Consider the following 20,380-nt stretch of genomic DNA (forward strand, 5'->3'; position numbering starts at 1 on the left):
TGAAAATGATGAAATAATTTAACTTTTTTTTTTTTTTTTTTTTTAGCAAGTTGGCCTTTAATAACTGCTGTTTCTTGTTGTGGGAGTGTCAATAAACCTGCCTTTAGTTGTATTTATTCTTTCAAGCTTTATTCCTTCTCAGCTTACATAACTTCTGTAAAAGTGCGAACTATAACTGTGAAAGAGGGGTTGCCAACAACAACTTAAATTTGCGATAAAGTCATTAAACTTTTTGAATTTTTTATTTTTTTTTAAGTTTTAAAAAGGTATTGAAATCAACCTCAGGATTTTAGCATATACCCTGAATAAATAAACTCTGATCCTGTAAAAAAAAGAAACGAATAATCATTTCAAACCCCGATTTTCCGGAGGTCATGAAGGCACCACAATCTAGAACTGCGTCACTACGGCCCCGCCCCTTTGATAACTACGCGCACGCTCCCGTGAAAAGACTTCGACCAAGTAACAGCGCGTTCCCGCGGCTGCTCGGCGCAAATGAAGCTAGTTTTTAGAAAATCCCTCAGGAATAAAATCATGTTAATACAAACGAAAAGACGACGGAGAGTCTGGAGTCTGGACACAAAGGATTCGCTGCTGGAATACAGTTTTCTCCACCTGTTGGAAGCGTAAAGAGAGGTTCCGGTGGCGATATTTTTTCTGTCAGGAAGTTTGACGTTTTCAGCAGAAGATTGTTTCACACTTTGTTTTGATTCTGGAAACTTTTGGACCAACGTTTCTCACAGAAACAGGATGAAAACTCTGACTGCTCTCACTTCTCTCTGCAGCAGTGAGGATGTTGCATGAACTGTTTATGTCAACGTTTTTTTTTTTTGAAGAGTGCGAAGCGATGTGAAGCGTAAACAAAAGTTTACTCAACTTGACAAAATAACAATCTGATGCCAGTGTTAAGCTGAATGTTTATGGGGATTGTGTGTTCATGCATTTTTGTTTAAAGTTATGTCCAAACTCCTCCTGCTGCGGGTTGAACTCCATTATTCCGCGCACTGAATCAAACTCCTGTGTTTTTGTCGCAGATCGTCACAGGCCTTTTTTCATTTCTGTATTTTTAGATCATTCAAGCTGCAATGCGACACACTTTTATCCAACTCGATCTTAAAAGTAAAGATATTTTTCTTAAAGAGTTTTTTTTTTCATTTTGGGAAATCTGCAAAGTTAGCAGGAAGAGAGACCATCAAATCACGGAAACCGTCCGGTCTTTTCCTCTGGCGAGCTGATCCCACAGACAAATGGATTTCATAAAGGCCACACGCTTATTGTTACACCTTGTTCTGTAGCTTTTCTTCATTTAAAACACGACTATGGGACTCATGGAGCAGCTAAAGTCGAGTTTTTGCTCTGAAAATGTTTTGGAAGTTTAAGTTTTCCAAAAATCCGAGCAGAACTTTTCCTGGAGCTGTGTGATGACTTCTTTTCCATCGGAACATTAGCTGTGCGCACAGACACACAGCTGTCTGATGTGACTAGTTTCTGTATCTATCTACCTGGAAAGAATCTGTTTGTGCCTCATTTTTCCACTGGAGAAGACAGGAGCCTGTCACCTGGGGGGTCATCCCCGCCATGGCGCCCCCCACACTCTCACCTGTGTCGGTGTGACTGACCTGTGAGGGCACCGATGGACGTGAGAGCATCCTGGAACCACTACGTCTGACACAGGTGACCTGCACGCGGGACAAGCCTGGACTTGCAGGTGAGGGGTTGGTGCGGGGGGTGCACGTGACAGGAATGACAGGTATATGGAGAGTGAGTGACGCTGCATTCAAGGAATTCGGGAAAATATGACACCAGTCTGTCTGGCTTATAAATTAACTCATGCCACTGCACCGATGATCAAAAACAAAGAGGTAAAATGTGTTTTTATTATTTCAACAATAATTAGACCCCTGAAAAAACTCAAAAACAACACTGAATGACATGTTAGAAAATATATATATTTTTTATATATATATTTTTTTATTTTTTTATGTTTCAAAATCTGTGATATCCTCAGAATTTGAGCTCTGCAAGCAAATCGTATGACTTCTCTCTCATGTGTATCAGGGTCCTGCATGGAAAAGTCACTTTTCTCGTATAAAGGAAATAATTACAGACACAGTATTGCTTGATTATAATCAAATAACTATTGCACAATGACATTAGAGTTGTAAAAGTTACTTTTAAAGTGGTAAAATACTTACACAGAAAGAGGTCAGAAATTTAATTAGGTTAAAAAATGTTTGTCAAAAAAACCCAGGTCTGAAATAAATCACATTATGAAGTTTAAATAGAAAATATCACCGTTTTTTTTGCTCTTTTTAATATGTTTTTCAGTTTTAAATGCACAGACAAATTTTGGAACAAAATAAAAAATACACATACCAAAATAAAACAAATGAACAATAAAATCTAGCCCCAAACTAACAGAGTGCGCTACGCTTTACATGTAAACAAGGAGAATAAGTAGTTGAAAATTAAAAGATGATAGGAGACAGGTAACCAAAAAGCACATACAAGGGATATCACAGTTTAAATGACTCAAACAGTTGCTGGAAAATAAAAAGTTAGCCTATTTTCTCAGCCTCTAAGGACTGAAACAAAGCACAGTTTGGGAATTGTATTGAATCAGCCCAAAAATGTAAACAAATGAACCCTTAGCTATGGTAAGAACACAGTTTTGCATTGGAGAAGATTGTGCATGAACTTATCTCTTGAAATGTCTCTTAAATGTATTTTTCTGTGCACCAAGAAAGTGTCTTTGGAATTCAAGCCACAGAAAACACTCGTGTCTTGTTGAGTTTGCAGTATTCAAATGTGGTTGTCATTACTCTGATCCTGAAACACATGTGCACCTGAACAGGGGAGACACCGGGCCAAGGGGATTTTTTTTTTTTTTTTTTTTTTTTTTTTGCTGACAAGCCCTGAATCCAGATGCATCTCTGGCCAGAGACAGAGTTAAGAGCTGAGGCTGGGAAAAACAGCCTCAGACTAAACACCTCTCCAAGCAGACAGAGCAGAGAAGGGGGGAGTAAAATCCATGTAAATCCTGCTAGTCCTGGAAATGTGATACAAGGAAAAATAAAGCGGGCACAGCTGACTGGAGTGGTAGAGCTCGGCCTCCTTCTTCAGTGAATTCTCTGAATTCCGCCTGGGAGGTAATTGAAATCAGGAGGATTGAGAGAGAAGAGTAACTGAGAGGATGCATATAGAGTTTATCTTTGTGTTGTTACTGAACAGACTCTGGGATGCATGTTTCTGCAGCACCTTTACAGCTCTCCACAGAGGAAACTTAAAAGTTAAAGAGAGGAAAGTTTCTCAGAGCGTCCTGAAATGACCGCTTCTGACGCCGGGGGGATTGCACACCTCATTAACTCTGTTATTCAGAAAGTGAGAAAACGCCATAAGCCTTAAAGTTAGACGGGTTACAGGATGAAAGTTCCCGGCTCCTGCTCGGTTGGCGGGTGAACACGAGAGCGGCAGAAGCTTGAAAGCGGCGTGGCAACGCTCCACCGACCACATGCGGACATGCCAGGGATTCCTGTGGGTGATTATTACCCAGAAATCCACACAGCCAATGGGTTGCTTCAGGTGCCAGTGGTGCCCGTTTTACACAGAAATAGTTCCCTGAATCTCAGTCTTCTCTGCCCTGAGGGAGACAGTTACAACCTCTCCTCTGTGCTCCATCCTGAGACACTCTTCATCCTGATCTGTGGTGGCACTCGCAGCAGTTTTTCTGCTCTTTAACTGTAAATGAAGCTGTTGATGACCTCACCACAGAGTTAATGCAGTCGGATGATTCGCTTCTGTGTATTCCTAGGATTTGGTTTAGCATGAACTTTGCTCTTTATCTCTTTCTTCTTCTGCCATGGGAAAGTCCCAATCTGAAATAAGCCCGAGGGACTGGTCTGTTTTGCAGTGATTGTAACTCGGACTGATATAAACAAAAGAAAACATCAACATCAGTGGTGTGCACAGAAGGGGGGCAGGGGGGCAGTCAACACTCCCCCCTCATGGCCCCGTTGTTGAAAAACAAGCACTAAAGTGCCCTCTTGGGTGCTAAGCCACGTGCTGAAGTGCCGTCTAAGGAGCCAAAACGTGTGCTAAAGTGACCTGGCTCCAAACTGTGTGTTTGTTTTGGATCAACTTTTCTTTGTTTCAAACGCAAAGAGGTGAGGTATTTATCAGTGCAGTTACATAGCACTGTTGTTTGAAACATGATAACTAGCAAACGTAAGTTTGTACCGAGTGTCAGTAGCTTGCTAAAAATAGCGCTAGCAGCCCGGTGCTCAAACATATCTGTAGGCTAACGTGACAACCACAGACTGTATATAGAGTGGACAGCGTGGCTCCGCCATTTATCATTGTACAGTTTTGAAGCCAAAATACCGCCTTCTCAGGCGTCACCATTGTAGCAGTTTGGAGCCAGAGTCTGTGCAGTAGAGACGATGAGGGGTTCTGGGAGAATCTGAGTGGAGCTGGGTGACAAAAATAATATATATTTTTTTCCTTTCGAGAGTCTTATCACTTCCTGACTCTAGCTCCTGACATATTTTACTATCCCCCAAAAAATACACGAGAACGGCTGCTGTCAATCATCATAAAACGATAAAAAAGAGAAACATTTCTACGAGATGTAATAAGGTGGAATGGCTGGAAAGCCGTATTTTTAAACCTGTACTGCAGCCAGTCACCAGGGGGAGCAGTTTTTGTGGAGACCTCACTTTGAGCCAAGCAAGCGGATGTCCATTTTTTTAACAGTCTATTGTGACAACAAGCAAATTGTTAGTTTGTACAGTAGTTTGGTAGCCGTCCATAGCGCTACTGACAGCCTGGTGCTTCGTGTAACATTAGTGAATCCTGGTTATCTCCTGCCAGTCATCTACCAATCAGAGCTAACGTAACCTCACGCTTCATTTTGTTGTAGACTCTCAAGTTTGGACAGACCACTGCAGAATAACTGCTGACTGTGGGTTGGAATGGACATTAGCACTAAGAGTTTAGCCCTTTTAGCCTTTAGCTTGTGCTCTATCTCTCTCCTGTTTATCTTTCTTCTGCTCTTCTGTCCTTTTTCTGTCTGACAGTTAGGCTCCAGTGTCCACCATCACTACAAAATCAATCACAGAAATCATTTTCAGCAGAAAAAAAAACACAGATCTCTCTTCTCACAACGTCAGCCAGCATGGTGTTGTCATAGAGACTTGAATGTACCATAAATCAATCTGTTCCTGCCCATTTCGAAATAACCTACATAGGCGCTGTTAGTGTCATTTTAAAGTAAGGATGCACCGATATTTACTGATATTGATACTGCAAAAAAAAGAAAAACAATCTGAGATGATATGAATCTGAGGTATCAAGGTAGTTCAGAGAGAAAGAGCGGTGCAATCGTGAGAAAAGACGACCAAGGAGAGGATCAAAGGATGGAGCATCCGGCGTGAGCGTGATCAAAAAGGTATGTTTTGTCAGTTTTTTGGATCAAAAACAGGAAGAGAGACATAAAAGAAGAGAGTCCACTCTTCTTAGGAAGTTTTGGTGTTCACATAGTCAGAGAAAAAAAAATACTTGGGTCTTGACAGATGGTTCAAGATGCTCTGAAAATGCAGGCAGCCAAAGAGTAGATATCAGCCGATACCGATGTACCGTGCATCCCTATTTTAAAGTGTGGATTATGATCAGGTATATTTCTAGGAGGAAGACTTTTCTAGATCACTTTCAAACTCCTGACTGCCCCTTTAAGTGCCTTCTAAGGAAATGTGTGCTCTGTCGTGACTTCTTGGGTGCCAAACTATGTACAAAAGGGCCCTTTTAGGAGCCAAAACATAGGCTAAAGTTCCTTCCTAGGAGCTGGTCTTGGGCTTTTTAAGTGTCTCTCTCAGGGAGCTAATATGTGGGCTTGAGTTCCCTGGAAGACACGTGGAATTTAATGCCCTCTTCAGTGGCGGGAACTTGTTGTATGTGCCCTTTTTTTTCATTCACCCCTGCTCTTCAAAAAGTCTGTGCACACGAGGTCTAAGATTTCACATCAGTATCTGTGCCCAAGCTGTTTTTTTTTATAAATGCTGCAACTAACCCTTCAATTGTGCACAAAGATGATTCTTGACTTCTAGAAAGAAAACCCAGATCAGTGCATCCTTTGTGGAGATAGTTTACCATAATTTAAGCACCAGAATTCACCCTCAACACCAGCCTCTTTGTGCTCTTCCTGCTGGATTAGTTTGAATTCTTTGCTTTATTGGTACAAATTTAGGAAAACCCTCTCCATTGAAGGAAATTCCTCAGTTTATAACGCTGTTGACGCCTTTGGAGAGCCAGATAAAATTGCCTTGTTTCCATCAACAATGGAGTTTGGAAAGAAAAGCACGCAGAGGTAGGGGTTTCAGCTGCTCGTGCAATCAAAGTTTTAAAGCCGCTGCTCTCTAAATGGCAGAAAACTCCCCGTAAAAACTTTGGCAGGCTGATCGCTGCCAATGCAAGCCGTTTCCAATTGTCATTCCTTCTCATGGGCAAAACAGACGGCACACTTTCTCACACATGCACCGCACTCTTTCCTTCCACTCTGCAGTCAGAGAAATGTGTAGGTCTGAGCTTCTGCAGGGTTGAGTTACATTTCTCACATGCCTGCACAGAATTATGCAAGAAGAGGACTCTGTGCAGACTGGGAACCAGGTTTTCTGTTTGATGTCACATGAAAACCCTCAAAGACGGCATTTAATCACAGAGATAATGTGATACGTCTGCAGTCCCAGACTCAGCTCACTGTTCTTTGTTTGGACTAATTGATCTGTGCGTCTCTCCTCAGGCTGCAGACCGGTCGGCTCAGCAGAGACCACTTTCTGAGGACTGACTCGAAGCTCACGTACGCAAACATCGCCACAATGAGTAAGTCTTTCTGATGCTGAGGCTGGTTTCCTCAAACCATGAGATAAAAACAGACACTGAACAGCATCCCTGAGGCCAGAGGCTGGAGTCTGATCCAGAATCTAAAACACTGGGTTTTTGGCGCTGTGGAGATGGGGGTCTGGTTCTGTCCGCTGCCCTGGGGCTGTATGATGTCTGTCCAAGCTACACAAGGAGAATATTTTCTCTTCATGAGCTCGTTCAGCCGGAGCAGAGCTTGCCCTGAGATCAAACGTGGGAATAGGCATATCAAAAACACTGCAGGGTCTCAGGATCGCCTCAAATGTGGCTGCGATTAAAGATCACGGACTGATTACCTGCTCACACCTTGAAGTGAAAAATCAACTGTACACTTATCATTCATTCTCCTAATCGTGAATTTCTTCTTTGCCTGTTTATCCAGATGAGAGACAGGCTCTCCACTCCATCATGAAGGACCTGGTCGCCCTCCAGATGACGCGGCGTCAGCCTCTGTCGTCATACGACAGCGGGAAACCAAAGACACCGGCACAGGCCAACAGACAGGTACAGTCTGAAGAACTCTGAACTCTTTTTCTCTCTCTCTGAAGTGATGCCATCTTCCTCTTTTGTTACTTCCCCTTCATGCTTTTTGGATCTATATGTTGAAAATCCTTCTGCTTAAAGTGCCCGTATACTTCTTTAGACGCCTCTCTCTCTGTGTCCTGTTATTTTGGCGTCCCTCTAAGCACTTTGTCTGGATTGAGTTTGTCTAAAAGATCCAAACACAGGAACACTGAAAATGTTTCTGAGTCGCTCAAGTAGCTTTTGTTGTCATCAGCCAGAAAGGCTCATTAAGATACTTACAAACATGCTGGGTGTGAAATACTCATAATTAATTTGATTTTAAGGCAAATTTAAGAATTTAGCTCTTCAAAGTTATTATTTTTGGGGCTTTTGATGCCTTTAATGACACAGGAGAGGACAGTAGATAGAGTAGGAAAAGGGGGCGAGATTTAAGAGTGACCTGCAGGAAATAGGCCACAGGCTGGACTCGAACTTGGATCGCCCGCTAGGCCATCTTCGCCCTGAATCTAGCTATTTAAGGTTGATACCTGATTGTCAAAATGGACCCTGATAACCTCAGGTGGTGAAACAAATCTATAACAGTGCTAACTTCTAAGGAGCAGTGGTGTGCACAGAGAGGGGTAGGGGGTGGCCGCGCCCCCCTTCAACTTCAACGTGGGAAAATTGTTTTTCAGCAGCAGGCATCAGTTCACAAAGTATATGATAACACATAAATCATAATCAGGAAAAATCCTGAACTCAAGTGAAAAAGGACGACACTTAAACCACAAAATGCCAAAGACTAAGAATCAGGCAGAACCCATAAATTGCATTCAGTCATCAAAGTGCTGTGCAGTAGATCAATAAACAGTAATGAAGAGCATACAAGATAAAGCAGATAAAAGAGATTCAATAAAAGTCAATAAATAGGATTACAGTCTAAAAGTCAACAATTAATTCTATTTACAAGAAGCATAAAGTACAAGAAGGAAAACTGGTCAGGCAAATGAATTCCGTTTTTTAATAAGGGGAATAAAAGAAGTCCTGGCTCGCCTTATTTTGGTTCTGGGCGTTCGGTAATGACGTCCAGAAAGGAGAAGATCAAATTCAGCAAACAGAAACCTGCTGGAGTGCCCTCTTAAGCTCCGTCTACATCAAGCGTTTCAGTTCGATTCGTCTCGGCACAGCGCACACTTTGTGGCGATTCCTTTGACTAATCCGGGGACAGATCTTCAAATAACTGGAACGAACCGTCCCACTTTTTGGGGCCCTACTGTTAGGGTGCCAAATTTAACTGATCTAAATCCAAGGGGGAGCTAAAAACATTGCAGATCAGTCGAAAGAATCATCACTTACCATGTGACAGTGGCACACAGTCTTCTCTGAAACAAAGCTTGATTGTTCTTTGTAATAAAGAGCCACATGGAAATCACAAAGAAGATGAATTGCTGGATGTCTTCCATCATCTCTCTGTGTTAACCGTGTCGCATATCTCTTCCTTGCTGGATTTATTAGCTGGGTACACTGTGTTGCGCTGCTTTGGCGTCACGCTATCACGTAGCTGACGCAGCTATCGTCACTTGGCTTGCACGCTACCATGAGGGGGAACGGTTGGCTGTGGTAACCCAAACAGGATCAGTCTTAACTCATCCAGGATCCGACCTGTACCAAACCGCAATAATCTGAACCGGACTGCCTGGTGAAAACGGGGATTAAGGAACCACAATCTGGGTTAAGTGACTCTCTTAGGAGCCAAAACGTGCGCTGTAGTGTGTAGTGTAGTTCCTAAACTGACCTCTTGGGTGGTTAAATTGGGATGGACTGCCCTTTATTTTTATTTTTTCTTTTGTCCCTGCCTCTAAAAGGTCTGTGTACGCCGCTGCTGAGGAGGTTGTGATTTTTACACCATAGCATGAATTTCCAGTTGTGTATTCACGCACAGCTGCAGAACCATAGGCTGTAAAAAAATGGACGTCATCTTGCTTGGCCCGAAGTAAGGTTGCCACAAAAACTGCTCCCCCTGGTGGCTGGCTGCAGTATAGGTCAAAAAATCCATCTTCCCAGTCATTCCAGATGGGCTGTGGTCAAACTTTGAGAAATTAATACACTTCGTAGAAATGTTTCTCTCGTCTGATTATTGTGGTGATTTGAAGATATCATTTGGCTGCCTTGTATTCAAGTCCTCTTTTTTTCTGAAAAGTTTCGTTTTCATTAGTTATAGAAGGTTAAAAACAAGGTTTTACGTCACGTTTAGCGATGATTGACAGCTGCCGTTCTCGTGTATTTTTTTCGGGGATTGGAAAATATGTCGGGAGGTAGAGTCAAGAAGTGATCCGACTCTCGAAAGAAAAAAAAAAAATTATTTTTGTCACCTGGCTCCACTGAGAGTCTATCAACTCTAAATACAGTCTATGTGCAGAACACACAGCTTGTCTTTAGGTTTACAAAGTTTATCTCCATGTCAACCATTAAACACACGTTTTGCACATCTGTTACCAAGAGTAGAGTAATTTGGTGCCATGCATACAGAAATATTCATGTTTCTCACAGTGTTTCCCCAGCCCACACAGTTTGCTAATTTAGCATAATAGCTGCTGGATTCCCAACAGAGCCACCCACCTCCTTTCTGCATCTGAAATGTATTAGAGTTATTTTCAACTTCTTCTCTAAAAATATATTCAGCTCATGTTGAGAAGTAGCTCTCAGCCCACCCAGCGTCAACTTCCAGAAGACTGAGAGTAGACGACGTGCGTCTGCGAGGGAGACTCCTTCATCCTCCCACCATCCAAATGATCAAGCTTTACGAACTGCTCCTTCACTCTCCTCTTTCTGCTCTCTCCCAGGATGACGTCAGGATCAAGTTTGAGTTCTCAGGAGAGAGAAGGTGAGTGTGTCCTCGTTTCTTTCCACAAACTCCTTCCTTCAAACACGCTGTCCTCGTCACATGTCCCGGTTCATGAGAAAAAGCACATCTCAGAGGGGAAACTCAGACTCCAGCTCTTAATTCAAACCGGTATGTGAGCCGGAGAGTTGAAGAGGGGAAAGGACTGTGGTTTTGTCGCTGGCTGCCAGCGCAGACCACAGGTATGCAAGGTGCACTCAGAGGAATGCGGCGCAGAAAGAGCAGCTTGTGTTGATTCAGCTCGCACGTGTGCACGAAACTTAAAAGCAGTTTCTATCGCAGCCGGTTTGAGTCATTCCTCGTGTGTGTTTTTGTGTGATTTCTGCAGGATCCTGATGTTTGCACGGCCTGTGCAGTTTGAGGAAATCCAGCAGAAGGTCAAGACTGTCTTTGGGCAGCAGCTGGACCTGAATTACATGAATAATGAGGTAAAGTTGAGACTCTGATACAGGATCGCTTCACATTTTTCTTCCTGTATTACCAAGACAACACGGCGGCTGTAAAAGAGAAGCTGTGGCTGAAGAGTGTGTCGTGTTTTTGGTTTGAAGACGTGATTTATGACTCAGTGTGTCCTGGTATGTTTTTATATTTTGATGGTGTGTGTGTGTAGTTATCGATCCCTCTCCGAGATCAGGACGACCTGGACAAAGCCATCGATCTCCTCGACAGGAGCTCCAACATGAAGAGCATCCGGATCCTGCTGCTCACACAGGAGCACAGCAATGTGAGACACACACACTCACACACACACACACACACACACACACACACACACACTGGGCATGAATTCAGAACACTGTGTTTCACCACACGATTTCTTCATCATGTTTGCATCACACTGAGCGGCTTGTTGACATGTTCAAACTTCTTCTCTCCTCTGAACCCTCAGGCCTCCTCGCCGTCCCATCATGTGCCCTGTAAGCAGGTCAGGATCAAGTCCTCCCAGTCCACCGGAGACGTGAGCACGGCGTACCAGTCTGCTGAACCCAGGGGGCGCCACTTATCAACCGGTACATATGTGTCATTTAAAGCCTGAAAAGCAGTCAGATTCCTCCCGCTGTGGTTCAGAGAAGGACATGAAAACGCTTGTTTTCCTCAGAATTTTGTAAACGTGTGGTTATCGGTCGCCGTGTTATGCAACTTCTTTTTGAGCTACCTGGATTTCCCTGTCTGTCGACTTCTCGTTTGTTCGCTCTCTGCCTGTTCCTTCTTCAGCTTCCCCTTTTAGCAATGGGTCCTCTTCCTTTTCCTGTTCACCATCACTAGACGATGCCTGCTGGAAAGCAGCCAATCAGATTACAGAGAGCTATTACTGTGCTGGACCAGTGGCCTGGTTTTGTCCTCAGGAGGAGAAGGAGGAGGATTGAGCAGCTCTGACAGAAAAAATCAAACCCTGTGAAGTTCAGAGAGTGAAGAAGTTATTTTTTCATATCTTCAGTGTTTCCTTTGCTCTCTTAACTCCTGCAGGTTCTCAGAACACAGGGCGCAGCTCACCGCCTCCTGGTTATGTTCCTGAACGCCAGCAGAGGATCGCCCGCCAAGGTTCCTACACCAGCATCAACAGTGAGGGGGAGTTCATCCCTGAGACCAGCGATCAGTGTGTGAGTTACAGATCACTTTGACGGGAAAAATCCACCATAAACTCTGATTTTACAGCACATCTTAGCTGAGTCTGACTGATTTTGGCACTTTTTATCTCAAAAGTTTAATTTGTGTTGAAAAAAATCCTCTTCCTCTTCATCAGGGGTGGCCAACCTGTGGCTCTTTGCCTTTCAGTGTGTGGCTCTTTGATCCATTCATAAAATATATATATAGTTATGAGTAGTGGTGTGCCGATCAATCTAAACTATGTATATGGATGCCAACATTGGGATCAGTTGGGATTGATACTTAAGTTTCAGTTTCTCTTCTCTAGTACATATTTAAACACATGAACACAATAAACCTTGCTTTGAAAATTGGAAATGTATTGATTTTCATTTTATGTCTTATGTGTGAGAGGAAGTGTGTTTGTAAGACCAGGTGTGTGATGTGGCTCTCTGTAGTACCATAGTAATTTTTGTGGCTCTTGGTCTGTGACTGGTTGGCCACCCCTGCTCTTCATCAAAGCCTGTGTTTCTCTGTGGTGCCCTGCACAGGTTCTGGATCCCTGGAGCAGTGCGGAAAACTCGGTCTCTGGAAGCTGTCAGTCTCTGGACAGTAACTCCGACAGGTGAGGAGCAACATTTCAGCGTTTCTCCAAACAGAAACTCTCAAACGATAAGATCTTTTCTTTCATTCAGCATCCTTCCTTCCTCTCCCACAGCCCGTCGATGAGAAAGTCCCGCATGCACAGAGCCAAGAGTTACCCTGACAACCGTCAGGACTGCTCAGGTAAAGAGATTTGACCCCTTAATGGAAGTTTTCTACACTGCAAAAAACTGAAATCTTATCAAGTGTTTTAATCTTGCTTTAAGAAAAAATCTTGTTATACTTGATGTGAGCCACATTCAACTGGTCAGTCCAGAAAAAATGTCTTTTTTTTTAGTTATTTAAAGACAATAATGAGGTCTTGGGTTTTAGTAACTTTTCTCTTGTTTCATTTACGTCTTTTTTTACTTGTTAAAAGAAATTCAGACGTCATTTTTGTCTTTAAATAACTTGAGATAAAATATTTTTCTGGACTGGTCAGGTGAATGTGGCTCATATTAAGTACAAAAATATATTTTCTACCAAAAATAAGACAAAAAAACTTGATAAAATTTCAGTTTTTCCAGTGTATTGACTTTGGGTATTTGTGCTTCCAGACAGGGAGAATCACGTGTACGACCGGGTCGCGGGGAAAGGAGGCACCTACCCTCGAAGGTACCACGTCTCCCTGCATCATAAGGACCACAGTGAAGGTGAGCTGCTCCGTGTCCAGTCTCTATCAGTCCCTCAGATCATTTCTGGTGTTAATGCTTCCCGTGTTTCTTCAGGTCGTAGAACATTTCCACGGATCCGTCGCCCTCAGGGGAACCTCTTCACCCTGGTTCCCTCGCGGCGGTCGCTCAACGGCAGCGAGGAGAGTCTGGGCAGCTGGCAGCTTGTGGACGCTCAGGGCCGACTCCGCCTTCAGGATCGATCTGTGGCTCACAAATGTGAGTGTTGATCTGAGATCACCTCAGGATTAAATCAGCAGATACAAAACAACTTATGACCAAACGCTGAGAAACCTCTCCGTTTCTTCCTCAGCGCCCAGTGCTCCGGTGACGTGGCGGAGGGGGAAGCTGCTGGGTCAGGGAGCGTTTGGTCGGGTGTATCTGTGTTACGATGTGGATACTGGGAGGGAGCTAGCTGCCAAGCAGGTCCAGTTTGATCCTGAGAGTCCTGACACTAGTAAAGTAAGACACTGGAATGCAAACTATTGTTTAATAAACTTTTGGACCCTTTGGTTAGACATTACAGGAGGAAACGGCATCATTTCTTCAAATTTTAAACCTTCATGTGTTGATTAACAAATCATGAGTTTGCTCTTCTGTCCAACTTAAAATGACCTCATTGTTTGTGCATGCCAGATAACATTTGATGAGAAGGTGTTGGTAAAATCAAACCTAAAGAAACCTTCTTGAAGGAGAAAGAAAAGTGTGTTGTTGGGAGATGGAAATGACAGTAACATAAACAGTAAATCAGCAGAGATGTGTTGTTTTGCTTCCACGTTTCATGCATCGGCGCTCATTTCAATCCTCAGAGCATCATTCCCAAACCACTTCTTGTTTCCTCACAGGAAGTCAGCGCCTTGGAGTGTGAAATCCAGCTGCTGAAAAACCTGCATCACGAGCGCATCGTTCAGTATTACGGCTGTTTGAGGGACCACAATGAGAAGACCCTCACTATTTTCATGGAGTACATGCCGGGGGTGAGTCTGAGCGATTTGATTCAAGCCAGTCGCTTAAGACTGAAAAGAGATAAAAAAAAAAGAGTCACAGAAAAAGAGAAAGATGCTTCCTCATCCTTTGAGTTGCAGGAACTTTTCCAGGAACCTTTGAATGAACTCAGGGATCCATGGCCAGTGATTTTGAAGCCAATTTTTTGACTAATCAAGTCTGAGGATATGAAAATGAAGTAATGTGTTGATGCTGAAAATCCTCCACATTTTATTTTTTGCAATCAGCTTGAGGTCAACTTTTCTTTTAAGACATATTTTTGGACTTATTTTTTCATTCAGAGACCAAATCTGCTTCTTTCTATATTTGTCATAATTTTATTTTCCTGCCTCTGCAAAATTTTCGAATACCTCATTTTCCACAAAAGACAATTTGCTAAATGTCATGGCAAGAAGATGACGTATGGACATGTTTACCTCATGTTTACAGGGCTGCAGATGCTGTAAAATGGCAAGCAATGATATGATTCAGCTTATTGCAAGTTATTTTACTCCATCATTTTGTTGTGAAGAATGTTTTCAGGTAACTCCCCATACATATAATGAAACGGAAGCTCATCAATTTTTGTCTCCTACAACCTAAAAATATACAGGCTTTCAGCACCTGTACTGTTTTTTTTCCCATAGCAACTAGGAAAAGAAAACCTCATTTTTTCCCTTTGTATTTATTTATTTATTTTATTTTTTGTTTTAAGTATTATTATTATTATTGTTATTGTAATAATAATAATAATAATAATAATAATAATAATAATAATAATAATTATTATTATTATTATTATTATTATTATTATTATTATTATTATTATTATTATAAACTATTTCATTTTTTACTGGCAAGTAGTGCAACATTAATATATATATATATATATATATATATATATATATATATATATATATATATATATATATATATATATATATATATATATATATATATATTCTTCATCTGTTAATTTTACTACTGTCTGCTGGTAATGCATATTTGGTGCATATATAATATTTACATTTATATGAATACATGTAAATATTTTTTTTATATATCAGTTGAATGTAAATGCATATATGTATATAATATGAATATGTGAGTGAGGTATATATATATATGATTATCATTACTTAAACTTTTCTTATTGCTTAGACTGTTGGGGATTCATTTTGAAAAAAAAAACAAAACAAATAAAAGAAAGAGCATTGAAAAATGAAAAAGAAGAAAAAAGTTTTCAGGTAACCGATCTTACAGCATGTGCTTCCTTTCTGTTAGGGTTCAGTCAAAGACCAGCTTAAGGCCTATGGAGCTCTGACAGAAAATGTGACCCGCAAGTACACTCGACAGATCCTGGAGGGCATGTCCTACCTGCACAGTAACATGATCGTACACCGGGACATCAAAGGTAGTCCTGTTTGACCCCACAGAGTGTGTCAGTGTTTGGTGTTTGGAGCCTGTGTTTCTATGCTTATACGTTCCTCGTCCACTCTGCTCTCAAGGTGCCAACATCCTGAGGGACTCAGCCGGCAACGTGAAGCTCGGGGATTTTGGTGCCAGCAAGCGGCTGCAGACCATCTGCATGTCCGGCACCGGCATCCGCTCGGTGACCGGCACCCCCTACTGGATGAGCCCGGAGGTGATCAGTGGAGAGGGCTACGGCAGGAAGGCTGACGTCTGGTAAGAGCTGGAGCTGAGCAGAGGTTAAGTGGAGACTTTATTTATCAGCTACAGCTGGGTTTGTTTTCTTGGATGAATAAAACTTTAACACAGCTGTGGACGGTTCTACAATTAGGAAATCAGTGAGAAAAATCTGCTTTCAACAGATTTCTCTGTGATAAACAGTCAGAATTAAGGTGTTTTTCTAACAATGACAGAGATTTAATCTAAGACACAGCCCATGAGGGAGATAAAAATAATGTTATTAATCAAGAAACTGAGACATGGTTATGAGTTTGAAATGAGGAAAGAAAGGTGGTAGAATAGAAATATTAAAGGGTCTGTGAAGAGTTTTTAAGTGTTAGTAAAAAAGTCCTCCTTCTAGATATATATACCTGATCGTAATCCACATTTTAAAATAAGATTATCAGCGCCAATGTAGGTTATTCTGCAGTGGTCTGTTCAAACTTGAGAGTCTATCAATAAAATGAAGAGTGAGGTTATGTTAGTTCTGCTTGGTGAGGTTGGAGTTGGTAGATGAGTGCTGGTAGGACAGAACCAGGATTCACTAATATTGCACGTTACAGACACGTCTCGGACATGGACTGTATAAAACATGGACGTAGTCTCACCCGACGTCACCCGTTTGGTACTGAAACGGAAAATGAAGCAAATTAGCAAGCTCACGATCTGAGTATCCTCTAAACCGCTGAGTTAGAATAAGATCCATCCCCTGTACGGTGTGTGCCGATAGTAAACTTAGAAATTCAGACAGGAGACGTGTTTTGGACCAGGCTGTAAATAGGTTAATTTCTGCTTTGAAAACAGCTTTTTTTGGCTTGGTGTGTATGTGACTTCTGGTACTTCAAGAGCCAGCCTCAAGCCAACACTCGAGAAACAGCAGACTGTAGCATTTCAGCATTGTCTCCTATTCTTAGACCAGCAGTTGCCGCTTGGTCTCAGAGCACCGGGCTGTGAGTAGAGCTAAATAAAGCTGGCTACTAAACTACGGTACAAACTGACAAAGTTTGCCTGTTGCAACGTTTTGTGGCGTTGTATCCAGTAAAAAGTTGTCGAACAAAGAAAAGTAGAGGTAAAAAGAAGATCTGATCTGATTTCCAAAACAAACCCGGGCCTTGTTAAGAGTCACGGCTTCACGACAGTGTGCGTGAGACTCTGGGCTAGAAGATGTCACTGTAACCAACTTCAAACAGATCCTCCTCACGATCCCTTAAAAACCATTAAAATTCAAGACAGTAATGAGAAAATTAAAACCAAGAGACATAAAACAGAGGAAGAGCCAAATCTGAGCTTTTTAAACCAACAAAGGAGCTTTGACTCCTAGAATGATGCAAGAACTATAATAGAATATCTCATTTTAATGAATATCATTGTAAAATCTGGACTCTAATTGGATTTAAGACAAAATTACTGTATATAAAAACATGTGTGACTACAAAACACACAGTGACACTGAGACCCAGTGACTTTTCACCTGAAAAACAAGCACCACAAACCTCCATGCTCGTCTGTTTTAAAGTAGTAGTAAAATTAATGAAAGGAAAACATGTAAGTGACTTCATTCCTAGCCAGAGGCAGACGGGATGAGACGTGCAGGGCGTATGAATAAATGTAAGAGTCTGCTGTATGTAACCCACTTTCTGCTACACTAAATATTCACTTATGCAACCTGAATGAGCGCTGACCTCCCAGGGGACTGATGTGATTGGCTGTCGGCCAGTCAGACAGGTCGTAGCAGAGGTTGGTATGTTCCCGATTCTCGGCCCAGGCTGGAGGGGGGAGTTGCACACCGAGGGGGGGCTCGTACCTCCCAGACAGGTGGAGGAGGTCCTGCAGAGTTTAAGCATTCCTCTGAAGCTGTGAGACAGAGCTTGTTATCGTGTGCAGGTTTGACTTAAAGAAAAAAAACGTTTGTTCCAGGAGCCTCGGCTGCACGGTGGTGGAGATGCTGACAGAAAAGCCGCCTTGGGCTGAGTTCGAGGCGATGGCAGCCATATTCAAGATCGCCACGCAACCCACGAACCCTCTTCTGCCCTCACACACGTCCGACCAGGCACGGGACTTCATCGGATGTATTTTTGTGGAGGCCAAACACAGACCGAGTGCCGAGGAGCTGCTCAGACACCCTTTCTCTCAGATTCTGTGCTGATGCCTGGTTTCTGGACTTCCTCCTCGGTTTGCCTCAGCAGAATCTGTAGCTGTCTCTGAAACACATCCACGGTGCTGGTCTCTTCAGCAGAAGCTTTGAGGAAATTCAGTCTCCTCCAAACAGCTTCATAACCGATGCCAGTACACGCTGTCACCACCAGAGGGAAACAAAACACAGACAAAGCGTCTGCTGGGCTGCTGACCCCTCTCAGACTCAAACACACGTCCCACTGATGCTCTCATCATTCAGAAATGATCCTCTCCAGTGTTTACATTCACTTGTTGGGCAGTGATGCCAAGAAGCCCTTTGAGTGTTTGACATTTAAACATTTAGCTGAGCACAGTTTTAAAGCTACGGCAGGCCTAAAGCTGCAGAATGACGGCGGCTTGGATGGAAAACAGTGTTAGTTTGACAGGAAGGTCCACTGGTTTCAGTTTGGGTCTGCGTTTTTTTAGCATTTTGAACAAAGAAACTCCTCTTTAACTCCTCTAAAGCCATTTAAGCTACTTGTGATGCACTTTGCATTTCCGACAAAGTGTTAACTTAGATCAAGAAGTGATGCAGCTGGTGTAAAAAGAATCCAGCGGGTCACATTTGAGCGTGTCCAGTGTGATTTTTTGAGCAGCTGACAACATGAACAGCTGATCTGAAACTCTGTTTGAAATTAATCTGCTCAGAAATGAGGAAATCTATGAATTTCCTGGTAGCAAATTTTGACTGAACACCTTATTTCAAGGTTTCCTGTAGATCAAAAAGTAAAATAAATCTAATGCAACAAAGAGTTTTAGCTGCCAGTCCAGCTTTAATTAAAAATAACATCTCGATAAATGTAAATTTATATATTTTAAGCGATTTTAAAGGTCCCATATTATGCAAAAATCACTTTATTAAGTCTTTTAGTGAAATTTGTGGGTCTCTTGTTTTCGTCCCAGCCCACAAAATGTGATATTCACTCACAAAACCTGTACTTAGTAGTGCTTGTGAATGTAAAATCCTGACCTAAAACGAGCTGTCTGGATTTGGGGGATTTGCCAATGTCAGCGATTCCTTTTTCTGCTGGAGAGTAATCTCCTTAGCAGCGGGGAGGAGAATGCCTAAGTTGAAGAGCCATCACTGCTCTGTTTTTGGCTGTAAACAGCCACATAGCTCCAAGCTCCCCATCTCAGAAGAAGACAAAACTTAGTGGCTAGAGTTCATTTATCAAGGAAATGTTCCAGCTACACTCAGTAAAACTGTTCATGTGTGTGCTAGTCACTTCACGGCCGACTGCTTTTCCAACTTTGGACAGTACAACAGAGGGCTAGCGAACAGACTGGTCCTGAATCCAGGCGCATTACCAACCATCCTCCAACAAACCTGGGACCCTGGAAATGTGAGTATTTTAGATGCTGTGTGCTGTGGAGCAGATGTAAGAGCTTTTCCTCAGTGTCCCCCCTGTCTCTGTGTTAGCTTCAGGATGCTAACTGTAGCTGCGTTAGCCTGTTGTTTTAGCCTGTAATGTTACAGTAAACGAGCTTCGCTGTTTTCTAAACATTGTGCACTCGGAGCTCGTGGCGCCGCTCTCAGTGACGTGGAAGAGCGGGGCGGTATCAGCGGTGGCTCATTGACATATGAAGGCCACGCCCACTAAATCATTGCGTTCTGAACAGAGGGGCTATGAGAGCCTGGAAACAATGATGCTGTGCTTGATTTATTGGCTTTTTGGACCAAAACATGTGACTACCATTTCATGAAGACATCAGTGATCCATGTTAAACTACAGGAAAGGAGCAGAATATGGGACCTTTAAAACAAAACAAAACAAATCTCAAATTTTCCCACAGAAACAGCTCAGGCAGTAAACTCTTTGAGCTAGCATCCTGTAGCTCTTTAGTACCAAAAAGGAGCAGAGAATATTTCCTGCTTCTGGTTTTATTTCATGCATTAAGTGAAAATTTCCACGTGTGTCTGGATCATCCCTCACCAAGAAACCTTAATTTAAGGATCCAGTTTTAAATCAGATGCACTTTTATATAAAAAAAAACATGAATGTGGAGTATTTTTTTGTTTTTTAGACCAAATTTTTATTTTTATTTTTTACTTCAAATGTGAAATTTGTTTTTTTTTCTATTTATATCCCTGTGTCCATTCTGGTTGGATTTTATAAGCAAATATATATGTATGGATATATTTTTTATATTTAGACTGTGTCAGAATTGATTGATACTCTGGGGATTGTTTAAAGCAGCTGGTTTTGCAGAATATTTTATTAAAAAAAAAAGGTGGAGAGCAGACTCTGGAGGTTACCTGACAAACTTTGCATCATTTGCTTCATTAAAGAGGCTAAATTTAGAGGAGTACGTG

At 42.2% G+C, this 20,380-nt stretch overlaps 1 protein-coding gene across 1 annotated transcript; it reads left to right on the forward strand.

The window, feature by feature from the left end:
* Positions 1-516: 516 nt before the first annotated feature.
* map3k3 (mitogen-activated protein kinase kinase kinase 3) lies at positions 517-19,172 on the forward strand. Its single transcript, XM_074696566.1, has 17 exons — positions 517-1,708; positions 6,794-6,873; positions 7,295-7,416; positions 10,260-10,300; positions 10,647-10,746; positions 10,929-11,042; positions 11,208-11,328; positions 11,786-11,919; positions 12,457-12,530; positions 12,624-12,691; positions 13,105-13,200; positions 13,276-13,437; positions 13,532-13,680; positions 14,064-14,195; positions 15,487-15,616; positions 15,711-15,888; positions 17,809-19,172. The coding sequence occupies exons 2-17, from the start codon at positions 6,870-6,872 to the stop codon at positions 18,035-18,037; spliced, it is 1,854 nt and encodes a 617-aa protein (XP_074552667.1). The 5' UTR covers positions 517-1,708; positions 6,794-6,869; the 3' UTR covers positions 18,038-19,172.
* Positions 19,173-20,380: the final 1,208 nt, after the last annotated feature.

Source organism: Halichoeres trimaculatus, unplaced genomic scaffold (assembly GCF_033239565.1).
Source record: "Halichoeres trimaculatus isolate MK-OKI-2021-1 unplaced genomic scaffold, fHalTri1.1 fHalTri1_scaffold_20, whole genome shotgun sequence".
Taxonomy (NCBI): domain Eukaryota; kingdom Metazoa; phylum Chordata; class Actinopteri; order Labriformes; family Labridae; genus Halichoeres; species Halichoeres trimaculatus.